Consider the following 22,042-nt stretch of genomic DNA (forward strand, 5'->3'; position numbering starts at 1 on the left):
ATAAATGCAACATGCAACAATTTCAAACATTTTACTGAGTTACAGTTCATATAAGAAAATCAGTCAATTTAAATAAATAGGGCCCTAATCTATGGATTTCAGATTTCAGAATACAGATATGTATTTGTTGGTCACAGATACCTTTAAAAAAACGGTAGGATTGGCGTGGATCAGAAACTGTCAATATCTGGTTTGACCACCATTAGCATCATACAGCGCGTCACCTCTCCTTCTGATAGAGTTGATGAGCATGTTGATTGTGGCCTGTTGAATGTTGTCCCACTCCTCTTCAATGGCTGTGCGAAGTTGCTGGATATTGGCATGAACTGTAACATGCTGTCATACACGTCGATCCAGAGCATACCAAACATGCTCAATGGGTGACATGTCTGGTATGTATGCAGGCCATGGAATAACTGGGACATTTCCAGCTTTCAGGAATTGTGTACAGATCCTAGCAACATGGAACATGCATTATCATGCTAAAACATGTGGTGATGGGGGCGGATGATCATCACGGTATCTCTGTGCATTCAAATTGCCATCAATAAAATTTAATTGTGTTCGTTGTCCATAGCTTATGCTTGCCCATACCATAACCCCACCGCACCATGGTACACTCTGTTCATAACATTGACAACAGGAAACCACTCGCCCACACAAAGCTATAAAAGTGATCTGCGGTTGTGAGGCCAGTTGGACGTACTCACAAATTCTCGGCGGCTTATGGTATTCTCTGGCAATACCCCATGCCATTTGTACGCTCCCTCAAAACTTCAAACATCCGTGGCATTGTGTCCTGTTGAATGTTGTCCCAGTTCCATGGAGTTGGACTCTGTACCTCTTTCTCTGTGAGGTAAAAACAAATACTTTTTTTGAGACTTAATGGGGCCACACACGAACATAAGCAAGCATTTAAAGTTGAATAGGTTCTCATTCGTCACATGCGCCGAATGCAACAGGTGTAGATCTTACGGTGAAATGTTCACTTAAAAGCCCTCAACGAACAATGCAGTTTTAAAGAAAATAGAGTTAAGAAAAATATTTACTAAAAAACTAAACTAACTACTTTTATGTCACAATAAAAGAACAATGAGGCTATATATAGGGGGTACTGGTACCGAGTCAATGTGTGCGGGTAAAGGTTAGTCGAGGTGATTTGTACATGTAGGTTGGGTTAAAGTGAATATGCATAGATAATAAACAGCGAGTAGCAGCAGTGTAAAAACAAAGGGGGTGGCCATCTGATTAATTGTTCAGCAGCAGTATGGGTTGGGGGTAGAAGTTGTTAAAGATCCTTTTGGACCTAGACTTGGCGCTACGGTACCACTTGCCATGCGGTAGCAGAGAGAACAGTCTATGACTTCGGTGACTGGAGTCTTTGACAATGTTTGGGGTCTTCCTTTGACACCACCTATTATATAGGTCCTGGATGGCAGGAAACTTGACCCCACTGATGTACTGGGATGTACGCACTACCTTCTGTAGCGCCTTACGGTCAGATGCTGAGCAGTTGCCAAACCAGGTGGTGATGTAACCAGATATTGTCAATGGGGCAGCTGTAGCACTGTGTTGTTTCCCACCCTTACCACTTGGGCAAGGCCCGTCAGAAAGTCCAGGATCCAGTTGCAGAGGGAGGTGTTTAGTCCCAGGGTCCTTATCTTAGTGATGAGCTTCGTGGGTCCTATGGTAACCTATGGTGTTGAACACTGAGCTGTAGTCAATGAACAGCATTCTCTCATAGGTGTTCCTTTTGTCCAGGTGGGAAAGGGCGGAGTGGAGGGCAATTGAGATTGGGTCATCTGTGGATCTGTTGGGGTGGTATGTGAATTGGAGTGGGTCTAGGGTTTTCGGGATGATGGTGTTGATGTGAGCCATGACCAGCCTTTCAAAGCACTTTATGACTACAGGGCGGTAGTCATTTAGGCAGATTACCTTCCCTTTCTTGGGGCACAGGAACTATGGGTTCTGCTTGAAACATGAAGGTATTACAGACTTGGTCAGGGAGAGGTGCTTGACTTGGTCTAGAATAGGTGCTGGTACTCATTTTGGGTGCCGGTACCATTCATATTTATGTGCAGCAACTCTACAATAATTTTTAGCGAATATTTTATAAGTGCTTCTCAAGCAGGAGTACATTTGAGGTGCCAGTACTCAGTTCTGGTGAGCTCTTGCCTGAGTCAAGCGCATTATACTGGCTTGTAAAGTAATGTATAATTATTATTGGAATCCAGCCAGAGTTAGAATATTCAACAGTTTGACTTTTTATTCACTTGCAACCTGCATTCATAATGACTGCCAGGGTCAGGAACAGTATGAGGATACAATCTAACCCATTTAAACGGGAAAAACCATTTCAGTAACAAGTGCAAAAAATCGAACTAAAATATTGGATTAGTTTAGAAAAATGAATGTTATGAATCTTTGTGTAGCATAAGATTAATCAATAAATCACTCAATGTACATGCAACAATACAGGTATTAAACTATTCCCCCAAAATCTATCTGCAGTAGAGCATACTGGGGGAAAATTTAATTTGTTATCATAACTGGGGGTTATGGTGCAGGTAGAACCCTTTTGGGTTCCATGTTAAACTTTTCCCAAAGAGGGTTCTACCTGAAACCCCAAAACAGTTATCCTAAGGGGACACCAGAAGATATTTTTTTTCTACGTGTAGAGACACTTACCTAACAGGCTTCCACCATGGTGACAGATACAATACTTTACAGTAGCTGAATATTAGACACAACACAATCCAATCTGTGAGTCTGATGTCCTGTACAGGGGAAAAAAATGCTTCCATGTCAACAGGTGTACCGCTTGTAGCCAAAGAAATGCGTTCTGATAGTGTTAGAATGTGTCCCAAATGGCACCCAATTCTCTTCATGTATTTAATAATAGGGTGCAATTTGGAACACAATCATGGTGTAATGGTTTTCCTCCTCTTCTGGGGAGGAGTAGGAACGATCGTAAGTGTTCGTCATTTTAATCAATAGCACTGAACACTAAAAATGCAAAGTAGCAAAAAGAACAACCGAAACAGTTCCGTCTGGTAAACTACATACAAAGACAGAAAACAACTACCCACAAATCATAGTGGGAAAACAGGCTGCCTAAGTATGGTTCTCAATCAGAGACAACGATTGCCAGCTGCCTCTGATTGGGAACCATACCAGGCCAAACACATAGAAATAGAAAACCTAGAAAACACAACATATAATGCCCACCCCAACTCACTCCCTGACCAAACTAAAACAGAGACCTAAAAAAGGAACTAAGGTCAGGACGTGACACATGGCAATTGTAGAAAGAGGAACTGCACTGTGAATTGGAGAAAGAACTGGGTCAAGCCAGTACATATGCCCCCAGGCTGACAGACAAAGTCAGATTTTGCAAAGGTGTTTAAAGAAATTACCTGAAGAAAACACAAACATGCTAAGACAGTTCAGTGAGTGTATTTTACATGATTTAACAATTTAAGGCAGCAGGGAATTTTTAAGGTATATTTTTTTATTATCATAATTTGTTTAAAAAATACATATATTTAAAACATACAATATACTCGCAGTGAAGCCGCTCAACAACTACATCACGTTAGTAATCTAACAGACTCACATCAAGAGTGACACACAGAAGCAACCAGGGTCAAAGCCCTGCTCAAGGGCAGGTCGATAGATCTCCCACAGGGTCAACAACGGGGACCCGAACCAGCAATTCGACAGCCACCGGCCCAAGCTCCCAACCGCCAGGCCACCAACCCTCCAAGATCCCCCCCACAGATCCCCAGGAGCTGCCCCTCAACCATTCGATTCCACATCCCAATCCTCAGCTTCCTTCCGGTCTCTGCTGGCCACCCTCTTCGGATTTCTACGCACCATATATCTTTCAACTATGCTGTGACATTTAACTTCTTGAAACTCCCCATCCCGGATCCGGGATCGTGACTAAAGCCTCAGGCTCATTAGCATAACGCAACGTTGATTTCTGAAAATCGCAAATAAAATGAAAATAATGCGCCTACTCTCAAGCTTAGCCTTTTCTTAACAACACTGTCATCTCAGATTTTCAAAATATGCTTTTGAACCATAGCAATTCACTAATTTGTGTAAGAGTATGCTAAGCTAGCTTAGCATTTTGAGTAGCATTTAGCACGCAACATTTTCACAAAAACCAGATAACCAAATAAATAAAATCATTTAACTTTGAAGAGCTTCGGATGTTTTCAATGAGGAGACTCTCAGTTACATAGCAAATGTGCAGTTTTTCAAAAAAATATTATTTGTGTAGGACAAATCGCTCCGTTTTGTTCACGTTTGGCTATGAAAAAAACCTGTATACAGTTATAGCCTGAAGCTCATTAGCATAATGTAACGTTAACGATCTCTTAAAATCGCAAATAAAATGAAAATAATGCGCCTACTGTCAAGCTTAACCTTTTCTTAACAACACTGTCATCTCAGATTTTCAAAATATGCTTTTGAACCATAGAAATTGACTAATTTGTGTAAGAGTATGCAAAGCTAGCAATGCATTTTGAATAACATGTAGCACGCAACATTTTCACAAAAACCAGATAACCAAATAAATAAAATCATTTACCTTTGAAGAGCTTCTGATGTTTTCAATGAGGAGACTCTCAGTTACATACCAAATGCGCAGTGTTTCCTGAAAGCGTCTGTGTGTAGGGGAAATCGTTCCGTTTTCCACATTGCGTCTGGCTACCGAAACGAACCAAAAATTCAGTCACCTACAACGTAAAACTTTTTCCGGATTAACTACATAATATCAACCGAAACATGGCAAACGTTGTTTGGAATCAGTCCTCAATGTGTTTTTTCACATATCTCTTCATTGACATGCAGTTCGTGGAAGCTTGCTTTACTCTCTGTATCCCTTGGAAAAATAGTGGCAGGTGACTTTTGCGCACCAATTTCGGCGCAGGACACCGGGCGGACACGTGGTAAATGTGGTCTCTTATGGTCAATCTTCCAATGATCTGCCTACAAATACGTCACAATGCTGCAGACACCTTGGGGAAACGACAGAAAGGGCATTCTCATTCCTCTCGCATTCACAGCCATATAAGGAGACAAGGGAAAACAGAGCCTCAAAAATCCTGTTCATTTCCTGGATGCCGTCTCATCTTGGTTTTGCCTGAAGCTCATGTTCTAGGGCACGCATAGAAAATATCTTTGTATTTCTGGACACGTCAGAGTGTTTTCTTTCGAATCGTAGCAATTATATGCATAGTCGAGCATCTTTTTGTGACAAAATATCTTGTTTAAAACGGGAACGTTTTTCATCCAAAAATGAAATTGCGCCCCTAGAGTTTCAACAGGTTAACACACAATTTTAATCTATCTAATCGAATAGAATCCACAGATTGCGAGTTGAAGATAAATAATTTTACTAAGAGTATTAGTAATTGACTGACCTGGTCTCTCCAGATCTCTGAACAGGACAGTCGTGGCCAAAAGTTTTGAGTATGACACAAATATTAACTTTCACAAGTCTGCTGCCTCAGTTTGTATGATGGAAATTTGCATATACTCCAGAATGTTATGAAGACTGATCAGATGAATTGCAATTAATTGCAAAGTACCTCTTTGCCATGTAACTGAACTGAATCCCAAAAAAACATTTCCACTGCATTTCAGCCCTGCCACAAAAGGACCAGTTGACATCATGTCAGTGCTTCTCTCGTTAACACAGGTGTGAGCATTGACTAGGACAAGGCTGAAGATCACTCTGTCATGCAGATTGAGTTCGAATAACAGACTGGTGTGAGTGCATCTGCACGCACAGTGAGGCAAAAACTTTTGGAGGATGGCCTGGTGTCAAGAAGGGCAGCAAAGAAGACCATTCATATGTGGGGTTGCTTCTCAGCCAAGGGAGTGGGCTCACTCACAATTTTGCCTAAGAACACAGCCATGAATAAAGAATGGTACCAACACATCCTCTGAGAGCAACTTCTCCCAACCATCCAGGAACAGTTTGGTGACAAACAATGCCTTTTCAAGCATGATGGAGCACCTTGTCATAAGGCAAAAGTGACAACTAAGTGGCTCAGGGAACAAAACATCCATATTTTGGGTCCATGGGCAGGAAACTCCCCAGACCTTAATCCAATTGAGAACTTGTGGTCAATCCTCAAGAGGTTGGTGGACAAACAAAAACCCACAAATTCTGACAAACTCCAAGCATTGATTATGCAAGAATGGGCTGCCATCAGTCAGGATGTGGCCCAGAAGTTAATTGACAGCATTTTAGGACGGATTGCAGAGGTCTTGAAAAAGAAGGGTCAACACTGCAACACTGCACTTCATGTAATTGTCAATAAAAGCCTTTAACCCTTATGAAATGCTTGTAATTATATTTCAGTGTTCCATAGTAACATCTGACAAAAATATCTAAAGACACTGAAGCAGAAAACTTTAAATTTTAGATCAATGTTGTGCATTTTCACCCATTCCTCAACCTGAGACCAGAAACAGGCTACCTGAGGACAATCCCAAATTGATTCTGTATCCTCACAACGAAATCTGTAAAGCTAAGATGATTGTATGCCCCAAATGTTCAACATTTTGTTATTTTTATTCCTCCTCCAGTTTTGATCCTTTATATTGGGCCTCCTCCTGTTACCACCTGCCTCCTCCATTTTTGGGGTAATGTGGGTATTAATTGGTTGTAATCTTGGAATGAGCAGACTGCTCAAAGGCTACTCAGCAAGGAAGAAGCAACTGCTCCAAAACCACCATAAAAAGCTAGACTGCGGTTTGTAACTGCACATGGGGACAAAGAGAAATATCCTCTTGTCTGATGAAACAAAAATAGAACTGCTTGGCCATAATGTCCATCGTTATGTCTGGGGGAAAAAGAGTGAGGATTGCAAGCTGAAGGACACCAATCCAACTGTGAAGCACAGGGGTGGCAGCATCATATTGTGGGGTTGCTTTGCTGCAGTAGGGACTGGTGCGCTTCACAAAATAGATTGCATCATGAGGATGGGAAAGTATGTGGATATATTGAAGCAACATCTCAAGACAATCAGGAAGTTAAAGCTTGGTCACAAATGGGTCTTCCAAATGGACAATGACCCCAAGAATACTTCCACAGTTATGGCAAAATGGCTTAAGGACATCAAAGTCAAGGTATGAGAGTGGCCATCACAAAGCCCTGACTTCAATCCTATAGAACATTTGTGGGCAGGCCTGAAAAAGTGTGTGCGAGCATGGAGGCCTACAAACCTGACTCAGTTCCACCCACTCTGTCAGGAGGAATGGGACAAAATGCTTGGGGAAGACTACCTGAAACGTTTGACACAAGTTAAATAAGTAAAAGGCAATGCTACAAAATACTAATTGAGTGTATGTAAACTTCTGACACTCTGGAAATGTGATGAAATATATAAAAGCTGAAATAAATCATTATCTCTACTATTATTCTCTACTATTATTCTGACAAATCCTATAATCATTATCTCTACTATTATTCTGACAGATCCTAACTGACATAAGACAGGGAATACTTTACTTGGATTAAATGTCAGGAATTGTGAAAAACTGAGTTTAAATGTATTTGGCTAAGGTGTATGTAAACTTCTGACTTCAACTGTACATGGACACCTTTGTTTTTAAGCCTTGGATTTATATTCCTCTAATGTTGTTATTTGATCTGACTTTAATAACTAGCATTTCGATGGCCATGACGAATAGATATAGTGACAGCAGACACCCTTGTTTAACTTCTCTTGACATTTCAAAACTCTCTGAGATGTAGCCGATATGTACTATTTTACACCTGGGGTTGCTATACATTACCATTATCCATTTTATAAAATAATCACAGAAATTGAAAAAATCCAGGCATTTATAAATACAATTGAGTCTTACATTATCAAGGACCTTTTCAAAATACGCTATAAATATCAGGCCTGGCTTCTTAGTTGTTTTATGATGTTCTTTTACTTCTAGTAGTTGTCGTATATTATCTCCAATTCATCGTCCATGCAAAAAAAAAATGTCTGATCAGTATGAACAATACTTGGTAAAACCTTTTTAATTCTGAGTGCTATGCATTTCGCTTGTATTTTTGCATCACAACATTGAAGTGTAAGGGGCCTCCAGTTTTTAAGATAGACTGGATCTTTATATTTGCCATCTGGGTCTTGTTTTAATAATAGTGAAATCAGAACTTCCCGCTGAGTACCTGACAGTCTACCATTTCTATAGGAGTAGTTCAAATAAGCTAATAATGGAGCTTTGAGTATATTAAAAAAAGGCCATATATATCTCCACCGGTATGCCATCAAGCCCTGGGTTTTTTTCAGACTGAAAGGATTTAATAGCCTCAAGAAGTTATTCCTCTGTAATTGTTAAGGTGTTTTAGCAAAGTACATAATAACCTCTTCTCAATTAATATTTGGCCAATCTCTTCCATGTCCACAGAACTTTTGGCAAATCAGGAAATTCAAGTCACTGGCAACCAAGGGATTATGAGTTCAAATCCCAGATGAAGTGTTGTGTGCTCACAATGAAGAATCTTAAAAGAATGTTACTTTTGACCAAAAGTTTCAAGTCCACTCAACAAGTTGTTAAATATAAATTTGCCAGCTTCACTTACTAACTAGGTTGAAGTAACTTTAGATTAAGTTTCCTGCAACAATAGGGTGATCAAATTAACATCTGTATTGTTGGGTGTGTCATCACATAGGTAATATGCACATCCAAAATCCCTAACTTTTTCTACCAGATCTGGGCCAAACAGGTACACTAATTTGTATAGAATGAGTGTACAAAACATGAAGAACGCCTGCTCTTTCTATGACATAGACTGACCAGATTAATCCAGGTGAAAGTTATGATCCCTTATTGATGTCACTTGTTAAATCCACTTCAATCAGAGTAGATGAAGGGGATGAGACAGATTAAATAAGTATTTTTAAGCCTTGAGACAATTGAGACATGGATTGTGAATGTGTGCCATTCAGAGGGTGAATGGGCAAGACAATATGTAAGTACCTTTGAAAGGGGTATGGTAGAGCCAGGCACACTGGTTTGTGTCAAGAACTGCAATGCTGCTGGGTTTTTCATGCTCAACAGTTTCCCGTGTGTATCAAGAATGGGTCGCCACCCAAAGGACATCCAGCCAACTTGACACAACTGTGGGAAGCATTGGAGTCAACATGAGCCAGCATCCCTGTGGAATGCTTTCGACACCTTGTAGAGTCCATGCCCCTACGAAGTGAGGCTGGGGGCGGAACTCAATCGTATTTCTTAATGTTTTGTGCACTCAATGTATATTGAATGTGGGGGTTTTCTTTGTATTTTATAAGTGCAGTCAGTAAGTGCAGTGATTTCCATCGACTCACTTCATAAACTGCTTTAAAACATTAAATTGTTCTCCCTCAATGAATCATTAGCAGTATGTTAGGACTGATCCTGTCCTTTTTATCTTGTCTTGTAGCTGCACACTGACCTGGATAAGGGCGAGAGCGCAGTGAAGTACACTCTCATGGGAGAAGGGGCCGGCTCCATTTTCACCATCGACGCAACGACCGGGGACATCCATGCCTTAAGAAGCCTTGACAGGGAGGTGAAGCCTTACTATACCCTTCGCGCCCAGGCTGTCGATATCGACACAAACAGGCCCCTGGAGCCCGAATCACAGTTTGTGATCAAAGTCCAGGACATCAACGACAATGAGCCGAAGTTTCTGGAAGGCCCGTACACAGCTAGTGTCCCTGAGATGTCACCTGTAGGTAAGAAGAAATATCAGATAATACTTTGTGTGGCCTATTCCCTTTATAGTGCACTTCTTTTAACGAGAGACCTATGGGCTCAAGTTAAAAGTAGTACACTATGAAGAGAATAGTGTGCCATTTGGAACACAAACAAAATAACACAAAATACGTAATTTACTGTATCTGCTATAACTCTGTAGGGTATGTGGGATGGAAGCATCTCACCTGACCAACATCCAGTGAAATTGCAGAGCACCAAATTCAAAAACAGAAATACTGATTATAAAAATTCTGAAAATCTACAAGTGTTATATATAGGTTTAAAGATTAACTTCGTGTGAATCCAAACACAGTGTCAGATTTCAAAAAGGCTTTACTGCGAAAGCATACCATGCGATTATTTGAGAACATCAACCAGCAGACCAATCATTACAAACAGTAACCAGCCAAGTAGAACAGTTACACAAGTCAGAAGTAGAGATAAAATCAATCACTAACCTTTGATGATCATCATGTGGTTGCACTCAGAAGACATTAATTTACTCAAAAAATGTTAGTTTTGTTCGATGAAGTCTCTCTTTATATCCAAAAACCTTTGTTTGCACGTTTTCTTCAGTAATCCACAGGCTCAAACGCAGTCACAACTGGCAGATAAAAAAAAAATCCAAATTGTATCCGTAAAGTTCATAGAAACATGCCAAACAATGTTTATATTCAATCCTCAGGTTGTTTTTAGCCTAAATAATTGATAATATTTCAAACGGACAATAACATTGTCAATATAAAAGGTCAACAGGAGAGGCGCGCTCTCGGGATTGCGCATGAAGATGCTCTGTGACACTGTAGGGTCCAGTCATTCAGACTGGTCTTACTCCCTCATTTTTCAATTTCTAAAGACTGTTGACATCTAGTGGAAGCCATAGGAACTGCAATTTGAGTCCTAATGAAATAGATACTGTAATGGCATTAAATAGAAAACTACAAAAATAAAACAATCTTACTTCCTGGATGGATCTTTCTCAGGTTTTCGCCTGCCAAATCAGTTCTGTTATACTCACAGACAGTATTTTAACAGTTTTGGAAACCTTAGAGTGTTCTCTATCCAATTATATGCATATCCTAGCTTCTGGGCCTGAGTAGCAGGCAGTTCACTTTGGGCATGCTTATCATCCGGAGGTGAAAATAGTGCCCCCTACCCTAGAGAAGATAACTTGTCATAGCAAAATAGATGCATTTCTTAGTACAATACAGTGTTGTTCATTCTAAGGTTTATATCGAGACATAGTAAAAAAAATACCATAAAGGGAGTTTTATAATCACAGGTAAACAGGAGGGAGATAGAGAACAAATGTTGATGTTTCTGTGAGCAAGCCAGTTATGCACAATGTGCCTGAGTACATTGCAGATTGAGGCCTGTATTTATGATCTCCCCCCAGGGAAGGGAGATCAAGGTAATTCTATTTGAGATTGGCTCCTCTTGATCTGAATTGCTATGAAGCCCTGGCGAAGAGAACAGCAAATCAGATCTCTACAGTGCTCTGATAGAAATTGTTTAATGGAGCCGGGTACAGTCAATGTACAGCTAATTGCCAAAATAAAGGAAACACTGACATAAAGTGTCTTAATCAGTCATTGGGGCACCATGAGCCACCATAGCATAGATTCTACAAGTGTCTGGAAATCTATCGGAGGGGTGTGAGTGATACCATTCTTCCACGAGAAATTACATCAATTGGTGTTTTGTTGATGGTGGTGTAAAACACTGTCTCAGGTGCCACTCCAGAATCTCCCATTAGTGTTCAATTGGGTGGAGATCTGGTGACTGACTGACTGACTGACACACACACACACACACACACACACACACACACACACACACACACACACACACACACACGCACACGCACACAAACACACACACATTTTAAACCCCCTATGCTCCTTTGAGATCCCCCTTTTCAAAGTCACTGAGATCTCTTCTAGCCATGGTAGCCAAAAAAAATATATCAACTGGGCATTTTTATACATGAACCTAAGCATGATGGGATGACAATTGCTTAAGTAACTTAGGAACCATACCTATGTGGATGCAATTACTTTCAATATACTTTGCATGTGTGGTGTAAGTACTATTTAAGTAGTTTTGGGGGTATATGTAATTTACTTTACTATCTATTTACTTCTATTTTTGACAACTTTTACTTCTACTTCACTACATTCCTAAAGAAAATAATGTACTTTTTATTCAATACAGTGCCTTGCAAAAGTATTCACCCACCTTCGCATTGTTCCTATTTTGTTTCATTACAACCTGTAATTTAAATTGATTTTTATTTGGATTTCATGTAATGGACATACACAAAATAATTCAAAATGGTGAAGTGAAATGAAAATAAAAAACTGAAAAGTGGTGCAAAAAAAGTATTTAGTCAGCAACCAATTGTGCATGTTCTCCCACTTAAAAACATGAGAGAGGCCTGTAATTTTCATCATAGGTACACTTCAACTATGACAGACAAAATTAGGGGGAAAAAATCCAGAAAATCACATTGTAGGATTTTTTATGAATTTATTTGCAAATTATGGTGGAAAATAAGTATTTGGTCAATAACACAAGTGTATCTCAATACTTTGTTATATACCCTTTGTTGAAAATGACAGAGGTCAAACGTTTTCTGTAAGTCTTCACAAGGTTTTCACACACTGTTGCTGGTATTTTGGCCATTCCTCCATGCAGATCTCCTCTAGAGCAGTGATGTTTTGGGGATGTCGCTGGGCAACACGGATTTTCAACTCCCTCCAAAGATTTTCTATGGGGTTGAGATCTGGAGACTAGCTAGGCCACTCCACGACCTTGAAATGCTTTTACGAAGATACTCATTCTTTTCCCGGGCGGTGTGTTTGGGATCATTGTCATGCTGAAAGACCCAGCCACGTTTCATCTTCAATGCCCTTGCTGATGGAAGGAGGTTTTCACTCAAAATCTCACGATACATGGCCCCATTCATTCTTTCCTTTACACGGATCAGTCGTCCTAGTCCCTTTGCAGAAAAACAGCCCCAAAGCATGATGTTTCCACCCCCATGCTTCACAGTAGGTATGGTGTTCTTTGGATGCAACTCAGCATTCTTTGTCCTCCAAACACGACGAGTTATATTTTGGTTTCATCTGACCATATGACATTCTCCCAATCTTCTTCTGGATCATCCAAATGCTCTCTAGCAAACTTCAGACGGGCCTGGACATGTACTGACTTAAGCAGGGGGACACGTCTGGCACTGCAGGATTTGAGTCCCTGGAGGCGTAGTGTGTTACTGATGGTAGGCTTTGTTACTTTGGTCCCAGCTCTCTGCAGGTCATTCACTAGGTCCCCCCGTGTGGTTCTGGGATTTTTGCTCACCCTTCTTGTGATCATTTTGACCCCACGGGGTGGGATCTTGCATGGAGCCCCAGATCGAGGGAGATTATCAGTGGTCTTGTATGTCTTCCATTTCCTAATAATTGCAAGTTCAAACAGGTGCCATTAATACAGGTAACGAGTGGAGGACAGAGGAGCCTCTTAACCTCTAGCGTCGAGCAATCCCGTATCCGGGAGCGTAATCATAGCCTCAAGCTCATTAGCATAACGCAACGTTAACTATTCATGAAAATCGCAAATGAAATAAATAGATTGGCTCACAAGCTTAGCCTTTTGTTAACACTGTCATCGCATATTTTCAAAATATGCTTTTCAACCATAGCTACACAAGGGGCGGCGGGTAGCCTAGTGGTTAGAGCATTGGCCTAGTAACCGAAAGGTTGCAAGTTCAAACCCCCGAGCTGTCATTGTCATTCTGCCCCTGAACAGGCAGTTAACCCAATGTTCCTAGGCTGTCATTGAAAATAAGGATTTGTCCTTAACTGACTTGCCTAGTAAAATAAAGGTTAAAAAAAAGCATTTGTGTAAGAGTATTGAAAGCTAGCATAGAATTAAGCCTAGCATTCAGCAGGCAACATTTTCACAAGAAAAGCATTCAAATCTTTGAGACTCTCAGTTAGATAGCAAATGTTCAGTTTTTCCAAAAAGATTTATTTGTGTAGGAGAAATCGTTCCGTTTTGTTCATCACGTTTGGCTAAGAAAAAAAACAAAGATTCAGTCATTACAACGCCGAACTTTTTTCCAAATTAACTCCATAATATCAACAGAAACATGGCAAACGTTGTTTAGAATCAATCCTCAAAGTGTTTTTCACATCTATTCGATGATAAAACATTCGTGGCAGTTGCCTCTCTCCTCTGAACCTAATGGAAAAGTGGACGCAGCTGGAGATTGCGCAATAATTTCGACGGAGGACCCCAAGCGGACACCTGGTAAATGTAGTCTCTTATGGTCAATCTTCCAATGATATGCCTACAAATACATCAGAATTCTGCAGACACCTTGGGGAAATGACAGAAAGTGTAGACTCATTCCTGGCACATTCACAGCCATATAAGGAGACATTGGAACACAGCGCATTCAAAATCTGGGGCATTTCCTGTATGAAATGTCATCTTGGTTTCGCCTGTAGCATTAGTTCTGGGGCACTCACAGACAATATCTTTGCAGTTTTAGAAACGTCCGAGTGTTTTCTTTCAAAAGCTGTCAATTATATGCATAGTCAAGCATATTTTTGTGATAAAATATCTTGTTTAAAACGGGAACGTTTTTTTATCCAAAAATTAAAAGAGCGCCCCCTATATCGAAGAAGTTAAAGAAGAAGTTACAGGTCTGTGAGAGCCAGAAATCTTGCTTGTTTTTAGGTGAACAAATACTTATTTTCCACCATAATTTGCAAATAAATTCATTATTAAAAATCCTACAATGTGATTTTCTGGATTTTTTTTCTCATTTTGTCTGTCATAGTTGAAGTGTACCTATGATGAAAAATGCAGGCCTCTCTCATCTTTTTAAGTGGGAGAATTTGCAAAATTGGTGGCTGACTAAATACTTTTTTGCCCCACTTTATATTCACCCCCTTTGCTATGAAGCCCCTAAATAAGATCTGGTTCAACCAATTACCTTCATAAGTCAAATAATTAGTTAAATAAAGTCCACCTGTGTGCAATCTAAGTGTCACATGATCTCAGTATATATACACCTGTTCTGAAAGGCCCCAGAGTCTGCAACACCACTAAGCAAGGGCCAACACCAAGCAAGCGGCACTATGAAGACCAAGGAGCTCGCCAAACAGGTCAGGGACAAAGTTGTGGAGAAGTACAGATCAGGGTTAGGTTATAAAAACATATCCAAAACTTTGAACATCCCACGGAGCACCATTAAATCCATTATAAAAACATGGAAAGAAAATGGCACCACAAGAAACCTGCCAAGAGAGGGCCACCCACCAAAGCTCACAGACCAGGCAAGGAGGGCAATAATCATAGAGGCAACAAAGAGAACAAAGACAACCCTGAAGGAGCTGCAAAGCTCTGCAGCAGATATTGAAGTATCTGTCCATAGGACCACTAAGCCGTACACTCCACAGAGCTGGGCTTTACGGAAGAGTGGCCAGAAGAAAGCCATTGCTTAAAGAAGAAAATAAGCAAACACGTTTGTGTCACATCTGCTCCTGCCTCGCGCTCCAGTGCTCATCCGGTGTCTCCTTGACCTGCCGCCACTCCCCCAGTGCTATCTCCCTCTGTGTGTGTGTGTGTGTTTGTGTGGGCGGAGACAGGTGTGCTGGAGTCAGAGCAAATCCCCACCAGCAGCAACCTGTTCAATAATCTAGACCCCTACAAGTACTCAGTCCTGCCACTTCCACACTGCCAGATTGTAATCTCTGCCCAGTCAGACCATGATTCTAGCCGTTTGTTCCAGTTGTGCCTGGTTTCCCTTGCCTGACTCTTTTTTTCCTCTCCACCACAGTTCTGCCTGCTCTGACTCTGGTCCCTTTCTCCAGTCCGACTTCTAGTCAGTCATGCTACTCTGTCCTGGATTCCCCACTCTATGCTCCCTCCGGACCTGATTACCCTGACCCCACACCTCTCGCTCCAGCCTCAGCCTCCACACCTGGTTTCCAGCAACCTGTCTGAGCTTTCCCTGGCCTGCACTCAATCTTCCCCCCGTGTTCAAAAAATACCTTGGTTATCTCATCCCAGTCTACTTGGCTGAGTGTGCTCCGCGTGACAGTTTGGTGTTTGCCAAAAGGCATGTGGGATAGTCCCCAAACATATGGAAGAATAGACTCTGGTCAGATGAGACTAAAATGTATCTTTTTGGCAATCAAGGAAAATGCAATGTCTGGTGTAAACCCAACAACTCTCATCACTCCGGCAGGGTAGCCTAGTGGTTAGAGCATTGGACTAGTAACCGAAAGGTTGCAAGTTCAAATCCCCGAGCTGACAAGGTACAAATTATTTTGCTCTGACCCTGAACAGGCAGTTAACCCACAGTTCCGAGACAGCCATTGAAAATAAGAATTTGTTCTTAACTGACTTGCCTAGTAAAATAAAGGTAAAATAAATGTAAAAATCTCAGAGAACACCATCCCCACAGTGAAGCGTGGTTGTAGCATTATGTTGTGGGAATGTTTTTCATCGGCAGGGACTTGGAAACTGGTCAAAATTGAAGGAATGATGGATGGCGCTAAAAACAGGGACATTTCTGAGGGAAACCTGTTTCAGTCTTCCAGAGATTTCAGACTGGGACGAAGATTCACCTTCCAGCAGGACAATGACCCTAAGCATACTGCTAAAGCAACACTTGAGTGGTTTAAGGGGAAACATTTAAATGTCTTGGAATGGCCTAGTCAAAGCCCAGACCTCAATCCAATTGAAAATCTGTGGTATAACTTAAAGTTTGGTGTACACCTGCGGAACCCGTCCAACTTGAAGGAGCTGTAGCAGTTTTGCCTTTAAGAATGGGCAAAAATCCCTGTGGCCGGATGTGCCAAGCTTATAGAGACATAGCCCAAGAGACTTGCAGCTGTAATTGCTGCGAATGCTGTCTCTACAAAGTATTGATTTTGGGGGGGTTAATTAACTGCCTTGTTCAGGTATATCATATTTTGCATTTTCAAAGTGGTAGGCATGTTGTGTAAATCAAATGATACAAACCCACCAAACATCTATTTTAATTCCAGGTTGTAAGGCAACAAAATAGGAAAAATTCCAAGGGGGGTGAATATTTGCAAGCCACTGTACATTTTCCCTGACACTCAAAAGCACTTGTTTCACTTTGGATGCATAGCAGGACAGAAAATGGTCCAGTTCACATACTTATCAAGAGAACAACCCTCGTCATCCCTACTGCCTCTGATCTGGCGAACTTTGTACATGATTTCTGAGTGTTGGAGTGATTTCTGAGTGTTGGAGTGTAAATTTAAAAAACATGACCATCTGGTGGCTTGCTATTACTTTTGATACTTAAGAATATTTTAGCAATTACATTTACTTTTTTTACTTAAGTATATTTACAACCAAATACTTTTAGACTTTTTCTCAAGTAGGCCCTGCAGTGCCTAGCTCCACTCCTATTCCCCAGGCGCTCTCTTTTGATGACTTCTTTAACCGTAATAGCCTTGATTACATGCATGTTAACATTAGAAGCCTCCTCCCTAAGTTTGTTTTATTCACTGCTTTAGCACACTCTGCCAACCCTGATGTCCTAGCCGTGTCTGAATCCTGGCTTAGGAAGACCACCAAAAATTCAGAAATGTTCATCCCAACCTACAACATTTTCAGACAAGATAGAACTGCCAAAGGGGGCGGTGTTGCAATCTATTGCAAAGATAGCCTGCAGAGCCTGCTATCCAGGTCTGTACCCAAACAATTGGAACTTCTACTTTTAAAAATCCACCTCTCTAAAAACAAGTTTCTCACCGTTGCCGCCTGCTATAGACCACCCTCTGCCCCCAGCTGTGCTCTGGACACAATATGTGAACTGATTGCCCCCCCATCTATCTTCAGAGCTCGTGCTGCTAGGCGACCTAAACTGGAACATGCTTTTAACACTCCAGCCATCCTACATTCTAAGTTTGATGCCCTCAATCTCACACAAATTATCAATGAACCTACCAGGTACCTCCTCAAAGCCTTAAACACGGGCACCCTCATAGATATCATCCTAACCAACTTGCCCTCTAAATACAGCTCTGCTGTTTTCAACCAAGATCTCAGCGATCACTGCCTCATTACTTGCATCCGTAATGGATCAGTGGTCAAACGAACTCCACTCATCACTGTCAAACGCTCCCTGAAACACTTCAGCGGGCAGGCATTTCTAATCGACCTGGCCGGGGTATCCTGGAAGGATATTGATCTCAACCCGTCAATAGAGGATGCCTGGTTATTTTTTTAAATGCCTTCCTAACCATCTTAAATAAGCATGCCCCGTTCAAGAAATTTAGAACCAGGAACAGATATAGCCCTTGGTTCTCCCCAGACCTGACTGCCCTTAACCAACACAAAAACATCCTATGGCGTTCTGCATTAGCATCGAACAGCCCCCATGATATGCAGCTGTTCAGGGAAGCTAGAAACCATTACACACAGGCAGTTGGAAAAGCCAAGGCTAGCTTTTTCAAGCAGAAATTTGCTTCCTGCAACACTAACTCAACAAAGTTCTGGGACACTGTAAAGTCCATAGAGAATAAGAACACCTCCTCCCAGCTGCCCACTGCACTGAAGATAGGAAACACTGTCACCACTGATAAATCCACTATAATTGAGAATTTCAATAAGCATTTTTCTACGGCTGGCCATGCTTTCCGCCTGGCTACTCCTACCCCGGTCAACAGCACTGCACAGCAACTCACCCAAGACTTCCCCATTTCTCCTTCTCCCAAATCCAGTCAGCTGATGTTCTGAAAGAGCTGCAAAATCTGGACCCCTACAAATCCGCCTGGTTAGACAATCTGGACCAATTCTTTCTAAAATGATCTGCCGAAATTGTTGCCACTCCTATTACTAGCCTGTTCAACCTCTCTTTCGTGTCGTCTGAGATTCCCAAAGATTGGAAAGAAGCTGCGGTCATCCCCCTCTTCAAAGGGGGGGTCACTCTTGACCCAAACTGCTGCAGACCTATATCTCTCCTACCCTGCCTTTCTAAGGTCTTCGAAAGCCAAGTCAACAAACAGATTACCGACCATTTTGAATCTCACCATACCTTCTCTGCTAAGCAATCTGGTTTCAGAGCTGGTCATGGGTGCACCTCAGCCACGCTCAAGGTCGTAAACGATATCTTAACCGCCATCGAAAATAAACATTACTGGGCAGACGTATTCATTGATCTGGCCAAGGCTTTCGACTCTGTCAATCATCACATCGGCAGACTCGACATCCTTGGTTTCTCAAATGATTGCCTCGCCTGGTTCACCAACTACTTCTCTGATAGAGTTCAGTGTGTCAAATCGGAGGGTCTGCTGTCCGGACCTCTGGCAGTCTCTATTGGGGTGCCACAAGGTTCAATTCTTGGACTGACTGTCTTCTCTGTATACATCAATGATGTCGCTCTTGCTGCTGGTGGGTCTCTGATCCACCTCTATGCAGGCGACACCATTCTGTATACTTCTGGCCCTTCTTTGGACACTGTGTGATCGAACCTCAAGACAAGCTTCAATGCCATACAACTCTCCTTCCGTGGCCTCCAATTGCTCTTAAATACAAGTAATACTAAATGCATGCTTTTCAACCGATCGCTGCCTGCACCTGCCCGCCTGTCCAACATCACCACTCTGGACGGCTCTGACTTAGAATAAGTGGACAACAACAATTACCTAGATGTCTGGTTAGACTGTAAACTCTCCTTCCAGACCCACATCAAACATCTCCAATCCAAAGTTAAATCTAGAATTGGCTTCCTATTTCGCAACAAACACTCATGCTGCCAAACATACCCTTGTAAAACTGACCATCCTACCAATCCTCGACTTCGGCGATGTCATTTACAAAATAGCCTCCAACACCCTACTCAACAAACTGGATGCAGTCTATCACAGTGCAATCCGTTTTGTCACCAAATCCCCATATACTACCCACCATTGCAACCTGTACGCTCTCGTTGGCTGGCCCTCGCTTCATACACGTCGCCAAACCCACTGGCTCCATGTCATCTACAAGACCCTGCTAGGTAAAGTCCCCCATTATCTCAGCTCGCTGGTCACCATAGCATCACCCACCTGTAGCACACGCTCCAGCAGGTATATCTCTCTAGTCACCCCCAAAACCAATTCTTTCTTTGGCCGCCTCTCCTTCCAGTTCTCTGCTGCCAATGACTGGAACGAACTACAAAAATCTCTGAAACTGGAAACACTTATCTCCCTCACTGGCTTTAAGCACCAACTGTCAGAGTAGCTCACAGATTACTGCACCTGTACATAGCCCACCTATAATTTAACCCAAACAACTACCTCTTTCCCTACTGTATTTATTTTATTTATTTATTTATTTTGCTCCTTTGCACCCCATTATTTTTATTTCTACTTTGCACATTCTTCCACTGCAAATCTACCATTCCAGTGTTTTACTTGCTATATTGTATTTACTTTGCCACCTTGGCCTTTTTTTGCCTTTACCTCCCTTATCTCACCTCATTTCCTCACACCGTATATAGACTTGTTTATACTGTAATATTGACTGTATGTTTGTTTTACTCCATGTGTAACTCTGTCGTTGTATGTGTCGAACTGCTTTGCTTTATATTGGCCAGGTCACAATTGTAAATGAGAACTTGTTCTCAACTTGCCTACCTGGTTAAATAAAGGTGAAATAAAAATAAAATTAAAAAAAAGTAATATTTTACTGGGTTACTTTCACTCATTTTTACTTTTACTCTGGTATGACAATTGGGTACTTTTTCCACCACTGCTTTGCATCCCTCATTTACTCAAGAGTTTCCTTCATTTTGGCAGTTACCTGTACACTCCACACATAAACTGTGCTCTAAATCCGCATGGTTCCTTTCAAGCTAATCGAAAAAATGTTTCATTCTACAACTCACTGCAGGGAAACAAAGATGGAAGGCACTGAAGCAGACCTTAGTCTCTGTGTGTTGTGTGTTTTTTTGAGAATTTAGGACCTGCCTGCGAAATAACTATTTCCTTTAAAAATGCAATATGTAACTTTTTGGGCAACCCATCCAAATTCACATACAAAATGTGTGTCATAGTTCTCTCATTCTCAATGAAAGCAGTTTCAGTTTTGTACACCAGCTTTAAACTGCTGAAAATACATTTCACAGTGGTTTAGATGGTACAAGGATTCTGTACACTATACATTGCTTGCTTTGTCACAAACTGAAATTAGGTGAACAATTCAAATGTTATTGCACCTTTAAATGAGGGATTGAGCATGCTTTAGAAATACTTCTTATTTTCAGATTATTCTGCAGTCACTGTTGACAATTTAGCGACTTTGTCCTATATTTAGCGAGTTCAACTACTTTTCAGGCTGCCTTTGGGGAGTTTTGACACAGAGGGTTTCTATGGTTTGATAGCATTTAGCAACTTTTCCCACTCAGTTCTGATGCAAACAAGAGTGGGAGAAGCTGTCTGAGCAACAGAAATCACAGCAACAGCGCACACACGGGCAGAGAAGAACAAGGGAAGGGGGTGTAAAGGTGTCGTAAAAATCTTCCCAGTGTGAAATAGTTCAAAATCGTTTTGATTGTGTTCTGATTGTGATGTCATGCTGCAAAATCTCTCCCAGCGTGAAAATGTTCCCAGTTCAATAATTGCACGCACATCTCTTTATATGGATGGCTGAGCACGTGCTGCTGTTTCTCTCACATCCTCCCTCGAGCTCAAAAACTGTGCTAGTGGATACGCGCATTTGCTTCATACATCTGCCAATCAATGGTGGCCAGGAGTATTGAACTTTGTATCAGAAGCTTGTTGAGACGTGAGATCAGCATATAAATACCAGGACTTGCAAGTCAAAGTGCTGAGGGTTGATGTGAGGAGATTATTTGCGATTGCAAAGACTTGGGCGCTACGTTTTCGATTGACAGTGCATACATATATTTTGTTTGTTTGTTTGTTTGTTTGTTTGTTAGTTAGTTAGCTAGCTGTACAAACAAGTTAAAACTCCACGCCTCTGAGAACAAGCCATCACAACCAGTTTACAGCTAATTATGCTCATTAGCTAGCTAAATCAAGGGTGAGGGGTTGTGAAAGAAAAATTGAGTGGGAACTCAATTATTGAGTGGGAACATTTTCACGCTGTGAAGGTTTTTACAACATGACTTCACAATCAAAACAATCAGAACGATTGGGAACTATTTCACTCTTGGAAGATTTTTACATTACATGCGGATGGAGAGGGGGAAAAAACGCTATGT

General features: G+C 41.4%; 1 protein-coding gene across 2 annotated transcripts in view; it reads left to right on the forward strand.

The window, feature by feature from the left end:
• The window catches only part of LOC135522621 (cadherin-12-like), a 126,102-nt gene that overhangs the window by 21,109 nt on the left and 82,951 nt on the right, over positions 1-22,042 (forward strand). For both annotated transcript variants that reach the window (XM_064949059.1, XM_064949057.1), the window contains exon 2: positions 9,467-9,761. In XM_064949059.1, coding sequence (XP_064805131.1) covers positions 9,467-9,761 — 295 coding nt within the window. The remainder of the gene's footprint in view (positions 1-9,466; positions 9,762-22,042) is intronic.

Source organism: Oncorhynchus masou, chromosome 30 (assembly GCF_036934945.1).
Source record: "Oncorhynchus masou masou isolate Uvic2021 chromosome 30, UVic_Omas_1.1, whole genome shotgun sequence".
NCBI classification, from domain to species: Eukaryota; Metazoa; Chordata; class Actinopteri; order Salmoniformes; family Salmonidae; genus Oncorhynchus; species Oncorhynchus masou.